The sequence below is a fragment of the Euprymna scolopes genome, chromosome 3 (assembly GCF_053919585.1).
Source record: "Euprymna scolopes isolate OS-2025 chromosome 3, ASM5391958v1, whole genome shotgun sequence".
NCBI classification, from domain to species: domain Eukaryota; kingdom Metazoa; phylum Mollusca; class Cephalopoda; order Sepiida; family Sepiolidae; genus Euprymna; species Euprymna scolopes.
This window is the reverse complement of record NC_136484.1, coordinates 29,196,307-29,214,816: the sequence shown is the minus strand read 5'-3', so window position 1 is coordinate 29,214,816 and position 18,510 is coordinate 29,196,307. Positions and strand designations below refer to the sequence as shown.

Below are 18,510 nucleotides of genomic sequence, written 5' to 3'. Positions count from 1 at the left end.
TTATTGTTAAGGTAAGCTAACTAGGATTTCAGGACAATAATTCATCTGGTCTAGTGAAATATCCAGCTAAGTGCTGTTACTTGCGGTAACATCGCTTAGAGAAGGTGCCTCATTCCTTGTATCAGCCAGTGTATAGTTTTGTCGAGAGGATCTTACTTGCAATTTGGATGCAATGTTATTTTGAATATTTAGTCAGGGGTTTCTTTTATGCTCATCTCAGTTTTTGCCAGACAAACTTTTTTCAGACAGACCGAAAACACTTGCGGATGATGTCTACCAAGTAACTCAAACTCTCCTTTGTTTTAATTTTGTTTTTGCTGGGGATGGAGTATCCTACCAGATGCCAGACATTCACCTACTATTTCAGTCACTCCAACCGAGAAATCATTTTAAAGATTCTAAGAGTTCCTTTGAGTGCAATTGTTTGTATTTCTCTTGCACTTGGTTCATTTGTGAGCTGTGTTTTCCAATTTCTTCTTATATTCATGTGTAGCAGAACCTGCATTGTTGTTATTACTAAGACCACTCATCTTTTTAAAAGCATTAATTATCAAACTTTGATCTCGGGTAGCCATTATCATGCTCTTCTGATCATAGTGAAGAGACCCTCTTTTCAGCTACTCTACAGCGCCTTCCTTATCTATAGATGAGGAAGACGCTGTAGAGTACCTGAAACTAGAGTAGCAAATCTCTGTGATAGTTCATCCAGGAAATACTTGGCATGTTGTTGGTTGGCCCATTCTTTTAGTGTTCTGTAATGAAAGGTCTTCATGAATTTGTGCTAACTCTTCTAGTCTATTTCCATTGCAGGCTTGTTTTCTGTTTCTGTATCACTTGTAAGACAGTCATGTCCAAAACGTTTAATCAGTTTTGCGATAGAGGTAGGTCTACTAGCTCTTGTTTCTTGGTGTTCACATACCATCTTAAGGCTTGGATTCTGGGGGCTCATGAGATATTGCTCACAATAGTGGCTTGGTGTTGGTGGTCAAATTCTGAGAGACCCATACCACCTCCTTCTCTGAACAGATAGTTTTGGTAGATACTAGTTTCTGTACAATGTCAGCATTTTTCTTGTTTTAATATCTAGTCTATCAATGTCTTTTTGTGGTCAGTCAATAATGACAAAGCTGTATATTACTGCTGGCATGGCAAGTTGGTTAATGGCAGTTACTTTGTTTCTATTTGTGAGCTGTGTTTTCCAATTTCTTCTTATATAGCATACATATTCTCTGCCTATTTTTTATCTCATTCTGCCATGTTGAATTGTTTTCTTCTATGCCAAGCTATTTTTACTGTTTCTGTTCTTTTAAGTCTTTGTGTAATGTTATGACCCTTTAGGCTGTGATCATAGCATAGTATCTGTATTAATTGTGGCAAGCAGGGCCAAGGGTCAAAATATTATTATTATTACTATTAGTTGATTTGAACGACGGCAGGTTGCTGGATCAATTATTATGATTAGAAGAATAAACAATTAAATTGGGGAAAAAATGATTGACATATAATATCGCAAAAGGAATGTGAAAATAGAAAATAGATGTAAACATGATTTTGGGTTTGCATAAACAAATAACTAGATTGGGGTTACATCAGGTTGGTCAGAGACACGTAATGATAAGACATAATGAGACACGTGATGTATGCAGATTTGGGGAGATTCTAGGCAGTCGTTAGCTGGACATCAGAGAGAACGGACGACTCAAGATGACGTGGGAAGTGGTGTCACTTCGGACAGCCAAGATGTGAAGAACGTGTAATCTCTGAAAATGCCGGCCAGATCATGAGAATAAATGTTCATAAATAATTCGGGTATGTGTTGTATTATTTACATCTGTTAAAAAAGAACTGTTTGTCTACAACTGTTTCGATACGTTCACGTCAATCGTTTCCTGTTAGAACTGTTGCATAAATGTTAAAATATACACACGAGACGATCAACTAAATGATACGACATATATGCCTACACGCTTTTACACGTACACGAATACATAGATAAAATAAAAAACCCAACTATTAAACGTGTACATCGTTATGGAATATATTCACATACAACATATGACACGTTTTATAATATATATCTCCCACCTGACTATATAACATTTGATGTCAAGTTGTATGTTTTCTGTTTGGATCTTCTCCCCAGCTCTGAGTAAGCACTTGGCACACTTGTCCAGACAGAATTTAATTCCAATATCTTTTAAGAAGGTAAGAGTCGACCTAACCAACGTCTGAACAGACATGCAGCTTGAGGTCATCCATGAAGAACAAGTGGTTAACTTTTTAGTTTGGGTGTTGTTAGCGGCTCTGGCTCAGGTTGTAGGCACACCAACTTCAATTAAGTTGTTTACTGAGTGGATCTATTGCCGAGCAAAAGAGATAAACTATCCGCTTGGAAAATTCCTCTCCAGATCTTCTCCACGGGATTGTTATTCTCCCATTACTGTGGTTTAATGTCATGGTTGTCTGCCACATCTTCATGTGTTCAGTCGCGATTTTCTTGATTATGGGATGGATCATATATAAATCAAGACATCAAAGTATCCACTTATGGAGCACACTATAATATGCCTTTTGGTAATCAATCCAAAGGTTTGTGTGAAGTTAAATATAATAACTATTATAATTAATTATTTAATACATTATGTGACACTCTTATCTGTTTGTATGGTTTATGTTAGTAGCAATTTTAGAATATGCCTTGTCCTACTGAAAATGCCACCAAAAGGTAAATTAAGCTAGAAAAACTTTACTTGAAAAAAAAAAACATCTCTACAATTAGATAATGCAGTTAATATAGCACCACAAAAAAAGTGGATACACCATTTTCTTTGATTTTAAGAAATATTTGATAAATGATTTAAGAGGAAAGCTGCAAAGAACTAAACTACTGATTCTTTGTTTATTAGGAAGAATAGGATGGTTTCTTTTGTGATGGCTGCACAATTCCAACTTTAGCAGATATCTTTCCTCGTAAGGAATTTTTTTTTTCTGCCAAGAAGATTTAGTAGCAAGTTTTCGTGAGAAAGAAAGCAAATTACTTTTAAAGATTTTTCTAATCATGAGGTCAATAACGCACACGCACGCACACATGCATGCACATATCGAGGCAAGCGAGACGATGTAGAGTGCAGGTTTTATATTACATCATTCATTTTTGCTTCGGAACCAGATGAAACGAAATCAGATGAAAAAAATTTTGCAAAAAGTTTTGTTTTAATGAAAATCGCTCCAAACAAGACGTGAAGCCACTTGATGTAAGGAACTAAAAAAAAAAAAGTATTACTTTAAAGTTAAAAACTAGCCAACAATAAGCATTAGATAGATAGATTCTGACCCGGAAAATTTGTCAGAAACATCCTTCATGGAATGTGAAGACTAAAGGACAAAATAAGAGAAGCGTGGTTGCAAGGCTGACAAAAGTAAACCCACGGTCAACTTTCTACTTTCCTAATTCTTTCATAAAAACAAATGCTTACACAACAAGAAGAAAAGAAAGCTTTTAATGATGCAAAAGTTATTTACAATGTTGTGGGTTGGAATCTGATTAAATTCATTTCTTTACGAGTTGGAGCTTTTAAAATTACTCAGAGTTGGTTGACTTCGACAAAATGTATGTGGTATAGGAGAAAAATGTAACAAAAAAAAAATATCTAAACATTTTTTTAAATATTTTTTTGTTTGGACAGTTCCTAGGGAATCTTAAAGTAGTCTACAATCACATGTGTATCCTACTTAGGTGAGATGCTTTTAAAGGCTTAATTTTTTTTTTTTTTTTTTATTGTTTGCAAGGTGTTAGTCATCATCGTCCCCCATACAGCAGCTAGTATTCCTAAATGGTCACCCATCTGGTAATGACTAGGTTCAACGTTTTTTGAACAGCTGCAAGTTTCTCCCAAATCTATATATCTAAAAAAGTGAAATTTTCTGTCTGTCTGTGTACATTTCCTTACCAAATTACTCTGTCAATTTTCAGTCTACAGACTCATGATTTGACATAAGGGGTACTGAGATTTGAGAAAATCTTTTTAATCGGGTTTTGGACAGAAATTGGGCTGTCAAGGGGTCAAAGTTCAACGATTTGACCTTTGAAAACTCTACCAAACTCTTCTGACAATTTTTGGTCTAAACACTTGAAATTTTAGATTGTAGATTATTTGGACAGGGATCTAACTTTTAAATTTGATTTGAGCCCAAAACAATAAATGTTAAGGGGTCAAAATAGGGATCAAAGTTAAAAAGAATTTGACATCTGCGGTCTCTACCAAATTAGTCAATTTTTGGTCTAAACATTTGAAATTTTACATAAAGTGTATTCAGACATAGGGCAAGCTTTTTAAATCGTTTTTTGGCCGAAAATTTGGCTACCAAGAGGTCAAAGTTCAAAAGATTATATCTTTGCAGTCTCTAGCAAACTATTCAGCCAATTTTGGGTCTAAACATTTGAAATTTTACATAAAGGGTATTCAGACATGCAGCAAGCTTTTTAATCAGTTTTTAAGTGAAAATTTGGCTGCCAAGAAGTCAAAGTTGAAAGAGTTGACTGTTGCAGACTCTACCAAACTCTTTTGCCAATTTTGGGTCTAAACACTTGAAATTTTAAATGTAGGTGAGTCAAACTTTTTAATATATATATGCACATAAAGTTATGAACAGTACATAGGGCCCGAGCAAATCCGGGCTGAACTGCTAGTAATCGATATGTTACAAAGATTCTTATCATTTGGCTTCATCAGATTTTAGTAGTATAAAAGATATATAAATAGAAAAGCAAGCTTGTCACCGTACACATTTTTCATCTGTATATAGATAGTGGAGGGGGGGGGCTAATGATAAAAGAAGTAGTAGAAGGAAACAAGTGATATAAATAATTGAAAGAAGAGAGATGAAAGAGAAAGAATTTTAAGTGAAAAACATAATGAAAATCATAATGAAAAAAAATCATAATGAAAATCATAATGAAAAAAAAATGATGGGGAAAAAAATGGTGCAGAAATAAAAACATTAAGATTTTAATTTTTATAAAGTTTTTCATAGATTTTTCTTGTACTGATGAAGATTTGATGCACAGTAATCTTGATGACTGATGCTGGATCCAGTATTGACATAAGATAGGATTCATTTTTAAGAAACCTTCTCAACCACTGATTGCCAAGTCTTATGATACACTTCCTGAAAGTATCTCCCTGAAGCTCCTAGGTTTAACATTCACAGACAACATGAATTGGAACAAATACATTTAGGTAATTGCTAAGATTGCTGCGAGGAAAGTGGGCTCTCTCTACTGTACTAGAAGGTTACTCACACCTGAGAGTATCCAGTATCTTTACAAAGTCACTATTTGCCCAGGCATGGAATATTGTTGCCACGTTTGAACTAGTACAGCTGTTACTATTCTCTCGCTCATAGATAGGATTAAAAAAAAAAGAGTCACCAACTTAATAGGCCTATGCCTGTTTTACAAGTACTTTAATGATAAGTGCTCAGACAAACTTAAAGCACCAGTACTCTCTTGACGTAAATACCCCCAACAAACTAAACAAGCAACAAAATCCCACCCCTACAGTGTAGAGATATCTGGATGCCATAAAATCTTCTACTCTTCTTCTTCCTTCAAACTGCTACACTTTGGAATTCCCTCCTAGGTTCCCGCTTCCTTGACTGTGCCAACATGCAGAAATTCAAGTGTAATGTGAATAGACATCTCGCTGTCCAACTTCCTACATAGTACGTCTGCAAATCTGGTCCCAAATTGTAATCCCTTACGATTTAGTGGCACTGTGCCTTGTTTGGAGTGAATAAACAGTCAAAAAAAAAATAAATAAATAAAAAATAAAAAAAAGAAGTCAAGTGATTCTGTAGATGACAAAAAATATGACAGCCAATGGAAAAAAAAAAAAGAAGCTTTTTACACATTCACTGTAGTCAGATAAAATTTACAGAGAGGATGTGAATAACGAAAGTAGCTGATTTATCTTCATGATAACATTGTTATGCCCTTAATCGGATATGGAAAAGCACATGATTGATCCCATCCAAACGAAAATGTTTATTTGATTTTGTTGGAATACAAACATCTTTGATGCAGTGAACATTGATTTTTTTAATGGCTTAATGTATATGGCGCAATCACATTGACACACCAGCTCTTGTCAGATCACCGAAGTTAAGCAACGATGAGCCTGACCAGTACCAGAGGGATGACCATTTGGGAAGGCTAGGCGCTGTATGTATCATGCTGAGTCATAGAAATTTCCAGGTTGATATCTGGGGGGGTGTTTAAAATGAAAGCAATGGGAAACTACAGTCTTTACTTGTCTTTCTGAGATTACGATAGCTTTATTATTTGGAGAGCTATGGTCGCCATACGTCGAGAGCAGGGCTGCTGCATGTATGCAATGGCCTTAAGGATTTTTTTCTTTTATTTCATTTCATAAACTTTCTTGTGCAGATGACTGGCTAATTCCTTTGGAAGTACCTCATCCATAAATGATTTCTGTCCAGAAATCTTTAATTAAAAAAATAAGGTATTCATAAAAGCAAGATTTACTCACTTAAAATCAACAGTAGGTTCTCTACAGTGCAATATAGACTACAATCTATTGTGAACTAAGTCACTGCAGGGAGGCATGTGAAGCTTTTTTCTGGTGCACCACGGTGGATCTCCAACTACAGCAGACAACTGATTTGATTGAAAAATGGCTGATTTCACCGATTTCAATGACAATAAAAATATTGAAAATGTGAAACATTCAGTGATCCTCATGTAATTCCAGGCAACGTCTGGTCTCCCTGCTAGTATATGTATATATATATATTTTTAAATGTGTTGCGTTCTTACTTGTGTCAGCATAGTTAGATGACAGATCTGCATTGTAATATTTCAGGAAATCTTCCCTCTTCTACATATATATATTGTATTGATAAAGGTGAATCTGCATTGCTTGTTCCACCATTATATGAAGTGATGCGACGATTACAATATTTTTCTCGATTCTGATAAAATTACCGAATCTGTACTAAATTTCTGATTCCATTTTCGATTCTTTAAAAATCTCTAAATATTTAACTATAAAGTTATTTTATTCTCGATTACACGTTACATGTGCATATATTTTCTCAAACATGAAAACAAACTTGGGGGAGGGAGCTGTAGATTTTAACTTTACTGGTAGTTTAAAATCAATAAATATTTATTATTACTAATAACAATTAAAGACTTTGTTTTAAATAAAATCAAATAAAAAAGATAAATGAATTATTTTTGGCATCAGAAAATAGACACGATTTATTCTGATACCGATTCCAAAAAAAGTTCTGATTATTCTGATTCCGATTAATCGTCCCAACACTAGTTATATCGCTTAATTTGTTTCAGTTTGCGTCTATCCTATAAACTTTTGCATTCTATCGCCATCTATAAAGTTAAATTTTCTTTATATACATGGTAGACAATGCTTCAAGCAAACTACATTAATCACTAAAAATCATGTAACTGATGTCGCACCTTCTGTGCTGGATTTAAACTTGTTTAAACATATATTCGTAACATCCGCTACAGCATCGGATTTTAATTAAACTCTGTCGTATAATGATTGCAAATTCTGAATAGCATTATCAAGAATCACAACAGATCAAAATTATCGTTAAAATATTTCAGTGAAAAGAATTCATTTTTACACAGGAGATAAACTCTTAGTAAAACATATTTTTGTCTTATTTATTTATTGGGGATTGTTGGTGTAAGTTGAGTGTTAATATGGAAGCCATTTTGTTGAGTCGGCCATGTAAGTATGAATCTGACTGTTAATGCATAAAAAAGGAGGTCGTCAAGTTCCAAATAAAATACCAACATCCCCATTATAATAAAATCAACTTTATTTAACTCGAACATAAGAATATAAGGCAAATTACTTGGCAGGCAGGCTTTAGCTAAAACAGAATGTAGAATTCTGGAGTCCCATCTTGTTTCACCATTTTCTGGCAAAAAAAAAAAAAAAAAAAAAAAAAAAAAGTTTTCACTATCTTATCATTACAGCATCTTCTGATGCATAGTTTGATGGCAAATATTTTATGCAGAAATGAGGAAAATCTGCAAGTGTACATTTGTAGTTATGTGCTAATCATCTGTATCAATATGTGAGTTTGGACATGCCTGTTTTTGCCAACAGAATTACAATTCAACATTACATTAAATGTATTATTTGGATTCATCGGACTACTTTTCTCATCCTGAGTGTGATTTTCACAACGTTTCGGTCGATGTAACCCCCGACATTCTTCAGGTGTATCTTGTTGAACTCAGGAATTTGGACGGAATTTCGATCAGAACCCTTTATTTACTTCATGGAGGTAGCATGCTTTTGTTCCATCAGCCATGACTGGATAGAGATCCTAAGTAATTGGCAATTGTATTTTTTGGTCGCCCACACTGAGGATTGAACCTTCAACCTTCAGGAGAAGGTCACTTTTTACAACTGATTTTTTCCACATACTCTAATCACTGTGTCACGGGTCCTTGCGGACGAATACCAATCCTCATCTAAAAAATTCAGAAACATTACATTAAAAGATTTGTGTGTATATACAGAAGAAATAAATCTGCCAATACACATCAAAAGTATTTAAATTAAAAAAGAAAATCGAATGTTACCTGAATGAGCTGATAGGAGTGGTAATTCGGCACCTTGACGACCTGTTGCATCCAAAGGTAATATTCCAAGGGCTCCTCCTCCTGGAAAATAAAAAATTATTCAAAATGATAAGATGTGAAGAAGTCTTGCTTTGAAAATACTTTTATATAGAGTGCTCTATGTTTTAACAATGGAATGCTGAAAAGCCAATGCATATGAAACACACAAGAAAGGGATTCTTTGAAAAGAGATCAACAACATGATAACATCTATAAATTAAATAAATTTCAGTCCTCTGTGTGTTTGTATGTCCGCTAAAAACGTTTGTCATCCACATCGAAATGGCAAGAACGTGGTACTATTATGAAGAGCGATCTCTTGGACACATGATATCGAAAAATTAGAAAAAATCATCAATTATTTCATGTAGAAATGTCATTTTATTTGAAGTGGGGGCAGGTAAAAGTCTTGCTTTCGACGCTGTTTGTAAACCACGCGATCAATTTGTTGTTGCGTTTTAAAAAGCTAAATTAGCAACGTCATAACATCTGTGCTGTTGTGGTCCCATCAATAACTTGTTCACTTACAAACTTCACTTTTGCGAGTTTGCGCATAAAAAACAATATGGCTGACGAGAGCCTAACATTATTTACCATTAACTGGTTCCTCTTATGTTAGGCTTGAAACCGACGGTACCAATGTTTTTCTGACCTTCTGTACAGTTTTATATATATATATATATATTTATATATATATATACTAGACTACCCGTGACCCGTTGGGTCAGTATGTTATATTAGCTATGGAATTCGTGTATGAATGAGCGTGACACTTGTGACGTAAAGAAAATAGTTTGTTTTTTTTTGACATAACAGAAACGTTTCTATGAAAGTATATTAAAATAAAAAAAGAATATAGGTAGATTTCTATGTGTCGTTCTGTTTATTATAATTGATTATTTTTTTGTTTGTTTTTTTTTTTTTTGACATAACAGAAACATTTCTATGAAAGTATATTAAAATGAAAAATCACGGATGGATCACTCAAATATGAAAAAAATCCTCTCTATTCGTGTAAAGTTACCTATTTTTCCGAATAATCGCTCAAAAATCGAAAATTAAACATGATTTTTCCTACGAATCGAACGCCGACGAAAGTCATTTAGCAGCAAAAACGCACATGAACCTACCAATGAGATATATAAGAATGAAAAACCCATATTGGAATCCTTCAACTAAGTTATAGAAACTTAAAATCTAAAAAAAAAAAAATAATTAATAAAACCTGAAGCAAAAAAATAAAACCTAAATAAATAAAATAAAATAAAACTAATATTGAAACAGATTAGTAAATGTGTCAACAAATTCACCGTTCTCACACAACTATTTTGTATCTAGAAATGTAAACAAAAAATAAAAAAAAGGAAGGAAGGAAAAGGGACGGATAGAGAGTAGTAGTAGTAGTAGTAGTAGTCTTGGCTTTACTACAATTGTTCTTATGTTTGTCAACGGGTTAAAGTTGTTTAGTTGTAAGAAAATAGCGACAGTATAGTTGTAATAAAGAATGGTTGCAGAACACCCCCACTCTTCCCATGTTAAATAATAATTTTGAAATAATAATGTTAATATTTCAGTGCGCAGGTCAAAATCTGCAAAAGAAGCGATTTGCGTTTATTTGTTTACGTTGTTCTGGGTTAATGTTTATGCGCGCATGCGCAACCGGATGTCGTAAACCGGAAAGTGGGTTACATCACTTGTTACAAGGTCATTTGAGTTTTATAATGATTTATATATATATATATATATATATATATAAAAGGGAGAGAATGTGTGTGTAATTGTAAAATAAAGTGTTTATTTTGATGTATACATATACATGCACTTAATGTATATACATGTAAAACAGACATTAAACCGAATATGATGAGGATGATGATTAGAGATTAGACTTAAGGAGATAGAAAAATTAGAGAACATTTAATCATATCCAAGCTGACTTCTTTTTCTTGTATTATTACATGATAATTAAGTGTTTTTTCTATTATGCAAACATTCACACCTTTACCATCTACTAGACCACCCTGACTCGTTGCATCAATATTTTATATATATATATATATATATATATATATATATATATATATATATATATATATATATATATACATATATGTAAAGTAAAGTTAGGTATTTGTATATGTTTGTATGTATAGGATCACCCACAACTAATTAACCAATCATTATGAATTTTGGAATACAGCTACTGGGTGAGAGCTATATTTAGTTTAATAAAAAGAAGACAAAGAGGTATTGAAAAATTAACAATACTTTCGATTTTTTCTAAAATTTTAATAGTTATTAAACATCAACTAATGTATTCCTCAATTTTCAGTTCATCTGGAGTATTTTAAAGAGGTTTTAAATAATATAATGTGGAGATAATTTCCCATTTGAAAATTTAAACATTTCAGATTTACATTAAATTTGATTCAGAGTTAATTAGATATAAATTAAGATTACCTGAACTTCAATTTCTTTTTAAGACCCCTTGAACTCAAGCCTTAAATTCTAGATATTTTAATGAATCAAATTAATGTAATGGATTTGGATCAAAATTGGAATAAGGATTCTTGACATCAGGTTTAGTAACATTATATCTTTATTTTAATCTTTGCAAAGAGACATAAAAGTGGTATAAAACTGTTTTGTTTGGAAAATTCATTTTACCTATCCTGGAAGAGTTATTCTTATATAAATATATAATATTATATATAAATATATAATATTATATATATAAATATATAATATTATATATATAAATATATAATATTATATATATAAATATATAATATTATATATATAAATATATAATATTATATATAAATATATAATATTATATATATAAATATATAATATTATATATATAAATATATAATATTATATATATAAATATATAATATTATATATATAAATATATAATATTATATACGGCATAATCACATTGACACACTGGTTCTCATCAGATCACTCAAGTTAAGCAATGTTGAGCCTGGTTAGTATCAGATGGGTAACCATTTAGGAATTCTAGGTACTACATGTGCTCTCCGCTTATCTCAACATTGTTTCCAGTCGTTCTGAACTTCCACTTGCCACTGGTATTCAACAATGTCGACTCAGGAGAGTTGTGGTTGGAGATTGTGCAACTCTTGCCACAAAAAATTTGTGCGCCGGTATCCTTACAGTGGGTATCCATAGTCTGTCAAGACTGAAAGAAGCCATCATATGACATCATCTATTTTCAAGTAAATTTATAAGTTTTATTATTGATGATAATCTTTGTCATCTTCCTCATCCTCTCCTTAAATATGCATGTCGCTTGTCTCTTGACAATTTTTCTTATCATTCATCTTTTGTGACGTCATCAAGTGTACATGATGACAACAAGCAAACAATAATACTATACTAAACCTCCTATCTAAAAAGTCTAGTATCTACTGTTTAATAAGATAAAGTATTACAATATAGCATCATACAGGATCTCTTCTACACCCCTCTCCAGCTCGATGGATGGCATCATCACTATGTGACATCATTCAAGTTTATCCCCACTTCCTCTTTAATCAATGATCTCACAAAACGATGGCATCATCTGATGTGCATGGGGACAAACAAACAGGATAACATGGGTAGTTTAGATAAGCATGTCATAAAGTATATCTCTGCTTTGATGGATGACATTATCTATTGTGCACAAACAAGCAAGATCCACAGAGTTGATTTTGTAGTATATCAATCGATTAATCATTAAATTCAAATCAGTTTGTATTTTACGACTGGGCTACGCCGGGCGTCCCTGCTAGTTCTCATGTTTAAGATATGTACAGGGTGGAATCATAAAAGTGTCACCCTACAGAAAACAACACTGCAGCTTTATTTTAAAACTTTTATTGAAAACAAATCAATTCAGGTATTTTGATTATGTAGGAGAGCTGTCATCTATTCAATGTAGCCGCCTTCAGCCTCAATCAATGCCTCAATAGGGATCTGGAACTAGGAGCATGCCTTTTCCACAAGCGCTGGGAGCTCGGCAAATACTCAGCAGATGAAGGCGATCCGGCTGGCTTTGGTGTAGTGGGAGATCATGTTGGTAATGTTCTCAACGTATGACCAAAATAGTCCAGCAGGTTCAAATCAGGGAAGGAGGGAGGGGCCAGTAAGAGAAGGGTACAAAGTCGTAACACTCCTTTTAAAGGCAAGCCTGGGTCTCCTTGGACTTATGGGCCAGCATCATGTTCTGCTGCCATACCTAGGGTCTGCCAGCGGCTATCTAATTGGACCAGGGTATCACCCATACTCTTCAACACATCCGGGTACACTTTGGTATTAACTTTCAAGCTAACTTCAAAGATGTGAGGTGACATGATGTCGCCCTCACTTGAAACCACACCAAAGACCATAATTGTGGCCGGAAACTTTGTTTTCATCACCTTGGGCATGTCTCTGTTATTTATTGCAATCCAGCGATGCATTTTGAAGGTTCTGGCAATGGTCCTGTTGTCATAACTTGGATTGGTAGAGAGCATCAGTTGTACAGCAGCACATCTCTGATCTCACTCACTGAACATTCTGTCACTTTCAGACATGATAGAAGGCTATTATCGCTCTTAGGATTTGTACCCAACTGGCCAACTAGTAGATAGATTCAACAAAAAAAGAAAACCGGCTTTCATTAAAGGGAAATGGAATCATGTCGTTTTTTCCATAGGTGACAATTTTATCATTCCATCCTGTATTTTATCCTGTTGCTAACTGATTAGGATTAAACACATTCACTGCCAGCTACAGCTCTATTAAATTGTCAAGCTGTTTTTCAGCAATTTCTAAAAAATAAAGTCAACAAATAATGCATATGAATATAATATGAAAAATATACTAAATCTGTATTATTTATTTCTAAAGGAATTGTCACGAGCCATTTTTACTAAAGAAATTATCAGTTTTTATCAGTTTGTATATTTTCTGTAATAAAAATATCTCAAATTAGCTTATATATATAGATGAATCATTCAACTTATAACTTACATACGTATCCGCTAGAAAAAAAATCATAATACATGACAGGGGCCAAATATGAGAGAACTCGTAAACATATTATTCAATATGTGTTATTGTGAGATGCCAGTTCAAGTCGAAGACAATTATTGTATGTGCTGAGCACGCATTGACTAACAGAAAAAGAATTCCGTTATTACAAATTTACTCGTAGCAGGCAAGGCTAAGCAAATGCCAGGGTGCAAGAATGCTCGTAGTTGGCAGTGAATGTGTTAAGCATCAGTAAAATTCAATATATATATATATATATATACATATATATATATATATATATATATATATATATATATATATATATATATAAAAGCGAAAATGTATGTATGTAAGTTCTGAGATATTGTGTTGAACAAAGATGGCGGCGTAGTTCAGATCAGTAACCAAGATGGCAACAAAGAATTAAATGCGGTCCGTGACGTAGTAAACAGCGAACTGATTAAATCCAAAATTCGACAATTTTTATAATAATTTTGAAACGTTTTGATTGGTTGTTTAGCACAGCCGTTGGTTATAAAAATGATTGGCGAATCCGTTCGTCTCATACCCCCATTAGAAGTCAAAAACTTTTTACATTTTTGAATATTGATTTTCAAATTAAGCAAAACATTGCCATCTGAATGATTTGTGTTGATTTTTAAGAACTTCAGTTTCTATTTTGAAATTGGAATCTTCTCTTTTCAATAAGAGCCGTATGATTTGCATACGTCACGACGATGCAAAATTCTTGCTAACTGCAGATATAATTTGTTGAGTACTGGAGAGTAATCACCAAATTATATCTGCCATATCTGTAGATCAGGAGACTTTGTAAGGTTGATCACCTTGAAAACATGGGAGAAAGTGGATTTGAGATAACAAGGGATCTATAAAGACCTGATCAAAGATGGATCAGTTTGGAATCAATTTCTAAAAGCCATCCAACACATGTCAGCACGTAAAACAGATGTTAAACTGAATATGAGGATGAGTTTTATCTACATCGTAAAATAAAATTGCGAGTGTAAAACCATTGCAAAACAGCAAATCCACAAGATGAAAACTTAAAAAACAAATAAATAATGAAGTTAAAATAACAAGTTGATCACTAAAGAACAACATAAAAGTTAAATGGAGCTATAACAGCAAAGATCAACACGCTGATCAGATTAAAGTAATCTCCCAAACATTTCTATTGCTGCCAGATTTATCACCACCAATATCTCTGACCTCTTTTAATCTTTCTAATGACATTGATTGTGAGTCATTTGTTAGCTAACATTGTTCAACAAGAGGATCAACTCATCAACAACACAACAATTAATGATTCATAATTACTTGAACATTGTTTCCGCTTGATCCGCACTTGTGAGCTGGCTGAATAAAACAGATTACTTTTTCTTTTGAAATAAATTATATTTTCATAATGTATCCATTATTTTTTGGCCTTCTTTGACTATTTCGAAAGACAATAAATATCAGGTGAAAGAGTGTTAGCGTAATGAGAACATTAAAGTAAAACAAAGGTCGAACAATCTCTAGCTACACTTCTTTTGATCCGACATTGCTTAGATCCAATAGCAAGGAGAAATCCAAGATGATCAGTAGTAATGTTTGCATTAGGAGAGAAAGTTATTCTGGAGTTTTTTTGTTTTTTTTTAGATCAGTTGCTTTATTTGTTACTTGTAGTAGCTATCACCCTGATCAAGTTACTCCCAAGCAAGGACAGTGTTTTTGACCATATAATATGGCTGACCAAACCAGATTCTATAGTCAAAAACCAACTACTTGTGGATTTTCAACTGCTAACCAGCATGTTTGTATCAACAAGGTAGAGAAGATGTAAGAACTTTGTGGATAATTCTACCCTCGGGTGCCGAGCTGCATCCCCAAACCATTTTAGATGGCATTGCAGAAAGAGAGACAGAATGGGTTAGTGATTCAGTTGTTCACAGAGATGTTGAGTTGTTACTTGATTTACATGAAGGCAGTCACTTTTCAAAGATTTTAAGTCTATCCAGATCAACCATTCTCATTGATAACATTTTGAAACCAGAGAGAAGGATCTATTAATTGCTCTATCAAAGCTTAAGAATCTAGTCAAACCTATTTCATTTATAGCTGGAAAAATGAAAGGTGGATTCCTATCTTTCTCAAGGTTATTAGAGAAAGTAACTTCACAGATAGCATGGCCAGTCCACATCGGTATGAACAACTAGATATAAATGGACATTTCTCCAATAGCTTTCTAGTAAGAATTCTTTCTAGAAAGACATCAAGTACTTATGAGAGAGAGACCACATAAAGGTTGCTAATGTGCCAAAGTGAAAGTGTTTTCTGTGAAACGAACTGAATTCGAACTTGGCACACCCAAGTTATCAGTCTGCTTTAATCACATCATCTTTCTGCTGCTGTTGTTGTTGATGATGATGATGATGATGATGATGATGATGATGATGATGTTAATGATGATGCTGATGCTGCTGTTGGTGGTGATGATGATGATGATGATGATGATGATGATGATGATGATGAAGAAAACATTTTTAAACTATTCTTACATCAAAAGAAAAGATGGGTATAATAAAGCATTGTTTTTCTCCTAAATATGGAGAAGAAAAAAAGACAAGGCTTCATTATTTAGAGCAGAAGATAATTAAGAATTGTTCAATGTTAATGCAAACTAAACATTCTAAAGCTGACCACAATTTGAAACAAAAGAAATTTATTCGCTTTTGTTTATTTTCACAAAAAAAAAAATCAGACAAAATCAATCGTAGGTACAAACAGAATTAGTTTGTTTTTTTTTTAATCTTTTTTATTTACTTATACGATGCAATTTCTGTATGAAATGCTAAGAAAATATGTGACGCATCAGAAATTTGAGTTTGACATCAGCATAACAACTTTGCGGAGGCAATTTGCCATCCAAGAAGTTTAATTCAATAATAGGAATCACTCCAAAAGAAAAGAAAGGAAAAGAAAATTGATAAAACTAAAAATAGATAAAACAATGATATAAAAAAAGATGAAGCTGAGAAAAGTTATAAATAAATCAAAGAATCATTGTACATATTTGGCATTAATTTATTTTTAACCATTCTCTGAGTATGATACTATATATGATATTAGTGATGGAACGATTCCAATATTTTCCTGATTCCATACAAAATTATCGATTCCGATTCTTTATAAATTTTTAATTATTTAAATATAGAGTTGTTATTTGTCTTGATTACCGTAAAACACATGTTAAGTGTGCAGATATTTTCTCAAACATAAAAATACATCTGTGGACGATGATCTATGGATTTTAGTTTTACTAGTAGTTAAAAATCAAGAAATATTTATTATTTTATCATTGCTACCCACTGTAGATTTTACTTTGAACAAAATCAAATAAAAATAATAATTAAATGAATCGCTTTTGGCATCGGAAGATTGGCACACATTTTTGCGATTCCAATACCGATTCTGACACCCTCAAAGTTCCAATTTTTGCGATTCCAATCAATCGTCCCAAAACTAATTTATATACAAATGCAAAAATAGGAATTGTAATTGGTGCTATATACTTAGAATACAGCATCTAAGAAAACAATAGTTTATAAAAACCGTTATTTTCAGTATTAAATTACTTACATTGCAAAATTATAATTAGTTAACCGATTATAGACTAATGTCTTCTTTTTTTTTTTTTTTTTTTTTGCTTTGCTTTTCAAGCTTTATGTATGTTTTTCTTATGTGTTTTTCAGGAAATGATTTTGTGTTTAGAAATTTCAAACTTAGAAAATTTTACCTAAAAAGTATGTGAGCATCTTTTAACGTCTTTTCTGTTGTCTCCTTTTGTATAAGGATAAGAAAAAAAAAATTTTTGTTCTTCGTGTAAAATTCTTAGAGTGATCTCCCCTACTTGTTGTGGATTATTGACTGGAAAAACAAAGATAGGCCGTGTTTCTATAACTGTAGTCATATGAAGAGTAAGCTAACATTTTCCATATCCGATGTAAGTTGCACGTTGTCATGGCGCCAAAAACTGACTTTTTCCATGAAATTATCATTTACCTTGGTTTTGATGTGTCATTGTTTGAGGTCAATGTTGACTGAGTCATTCCAAATCTTCCTCAACTTGCCTTTTTCTCAATCACTCTCAACTGAGATGTGTTTACCCAGCCAGACTTTCGTTCAACATGTTCATTCCACTGTGGACGGTTGCAATGCAGAACTGACGACTCCAGTTTGAATATCTTTAGCCACCGAAACATTCTTGTCCATCTTTTACATCCTCGGAAAGACAGAGTTATTGTTTTTTCTTTAAATCTTTTATATTTATGATGTAAAGATTTAATCTATATTATATTAGTCTGTTTGTCTGTCCGTTACACTTTTTCTTGGAAACTACTGGGATGATCTGGCTGCAATTTTGTATTGACAATTGTTAAAAGGTGCAGCAAGCAAAGCATTATGGTACGTTTGATGCATAGTTAGGGATTAATAGGATTAGTTTTAATGCAAAAATGAGCAATAATTTAAGCATATTCAACCATTAATTTGACATAAAGCACCCTTTTTAACTCAATGGGCTATATAATTTTTTTTAATTAAAAGTCTAGTTAATTTCATATTCTTCAAGGTTTTATGTAAAGTAAGTTTATGAGATTTCTCTGCTGAGTCTTCAAAGTAGAGTTGCAGAATCGGAATTTGAGGTTTTAGGAGTTGGACTCGTAAGATTGAATTCAAAGTTTTATTTTTTTAATCCAACTGAATATTTCTGAATTTGGAAGACTTTAAAACAA

The 18,510-nt window shown here is 32.9% G+C and overlaps 1 protein-coding gene across 3 annotated transcripts in view; it reads right to left on the bottom strand.

Moving 5' to 3' along the window:
- The window catches only part of LOC145254440 (coronin-7-like), a 398,384-nt gene that overhangs the window by 119,445 nt on the left and 260,429 nt on the right, over positions 1–18,510 (bottom strand). For all 3 annotated transcript variants that reach the window (XR_013863766.1, XM_080113025.1, XM_080113026.1), the window contains one exon: positions 8,651–8,731. Coding sequence is in view for 2 of the 3 variants with exons in the window: in XM_080113025.1 (XP_079969151.1) it covers positions 8,651–8,731 (81 nt within the window). In the remaining variant the exon portion in view is untranslated. The remainder of the gene's footprint in view (positions 1–8,650; positions 8,732–18,510) is intronic.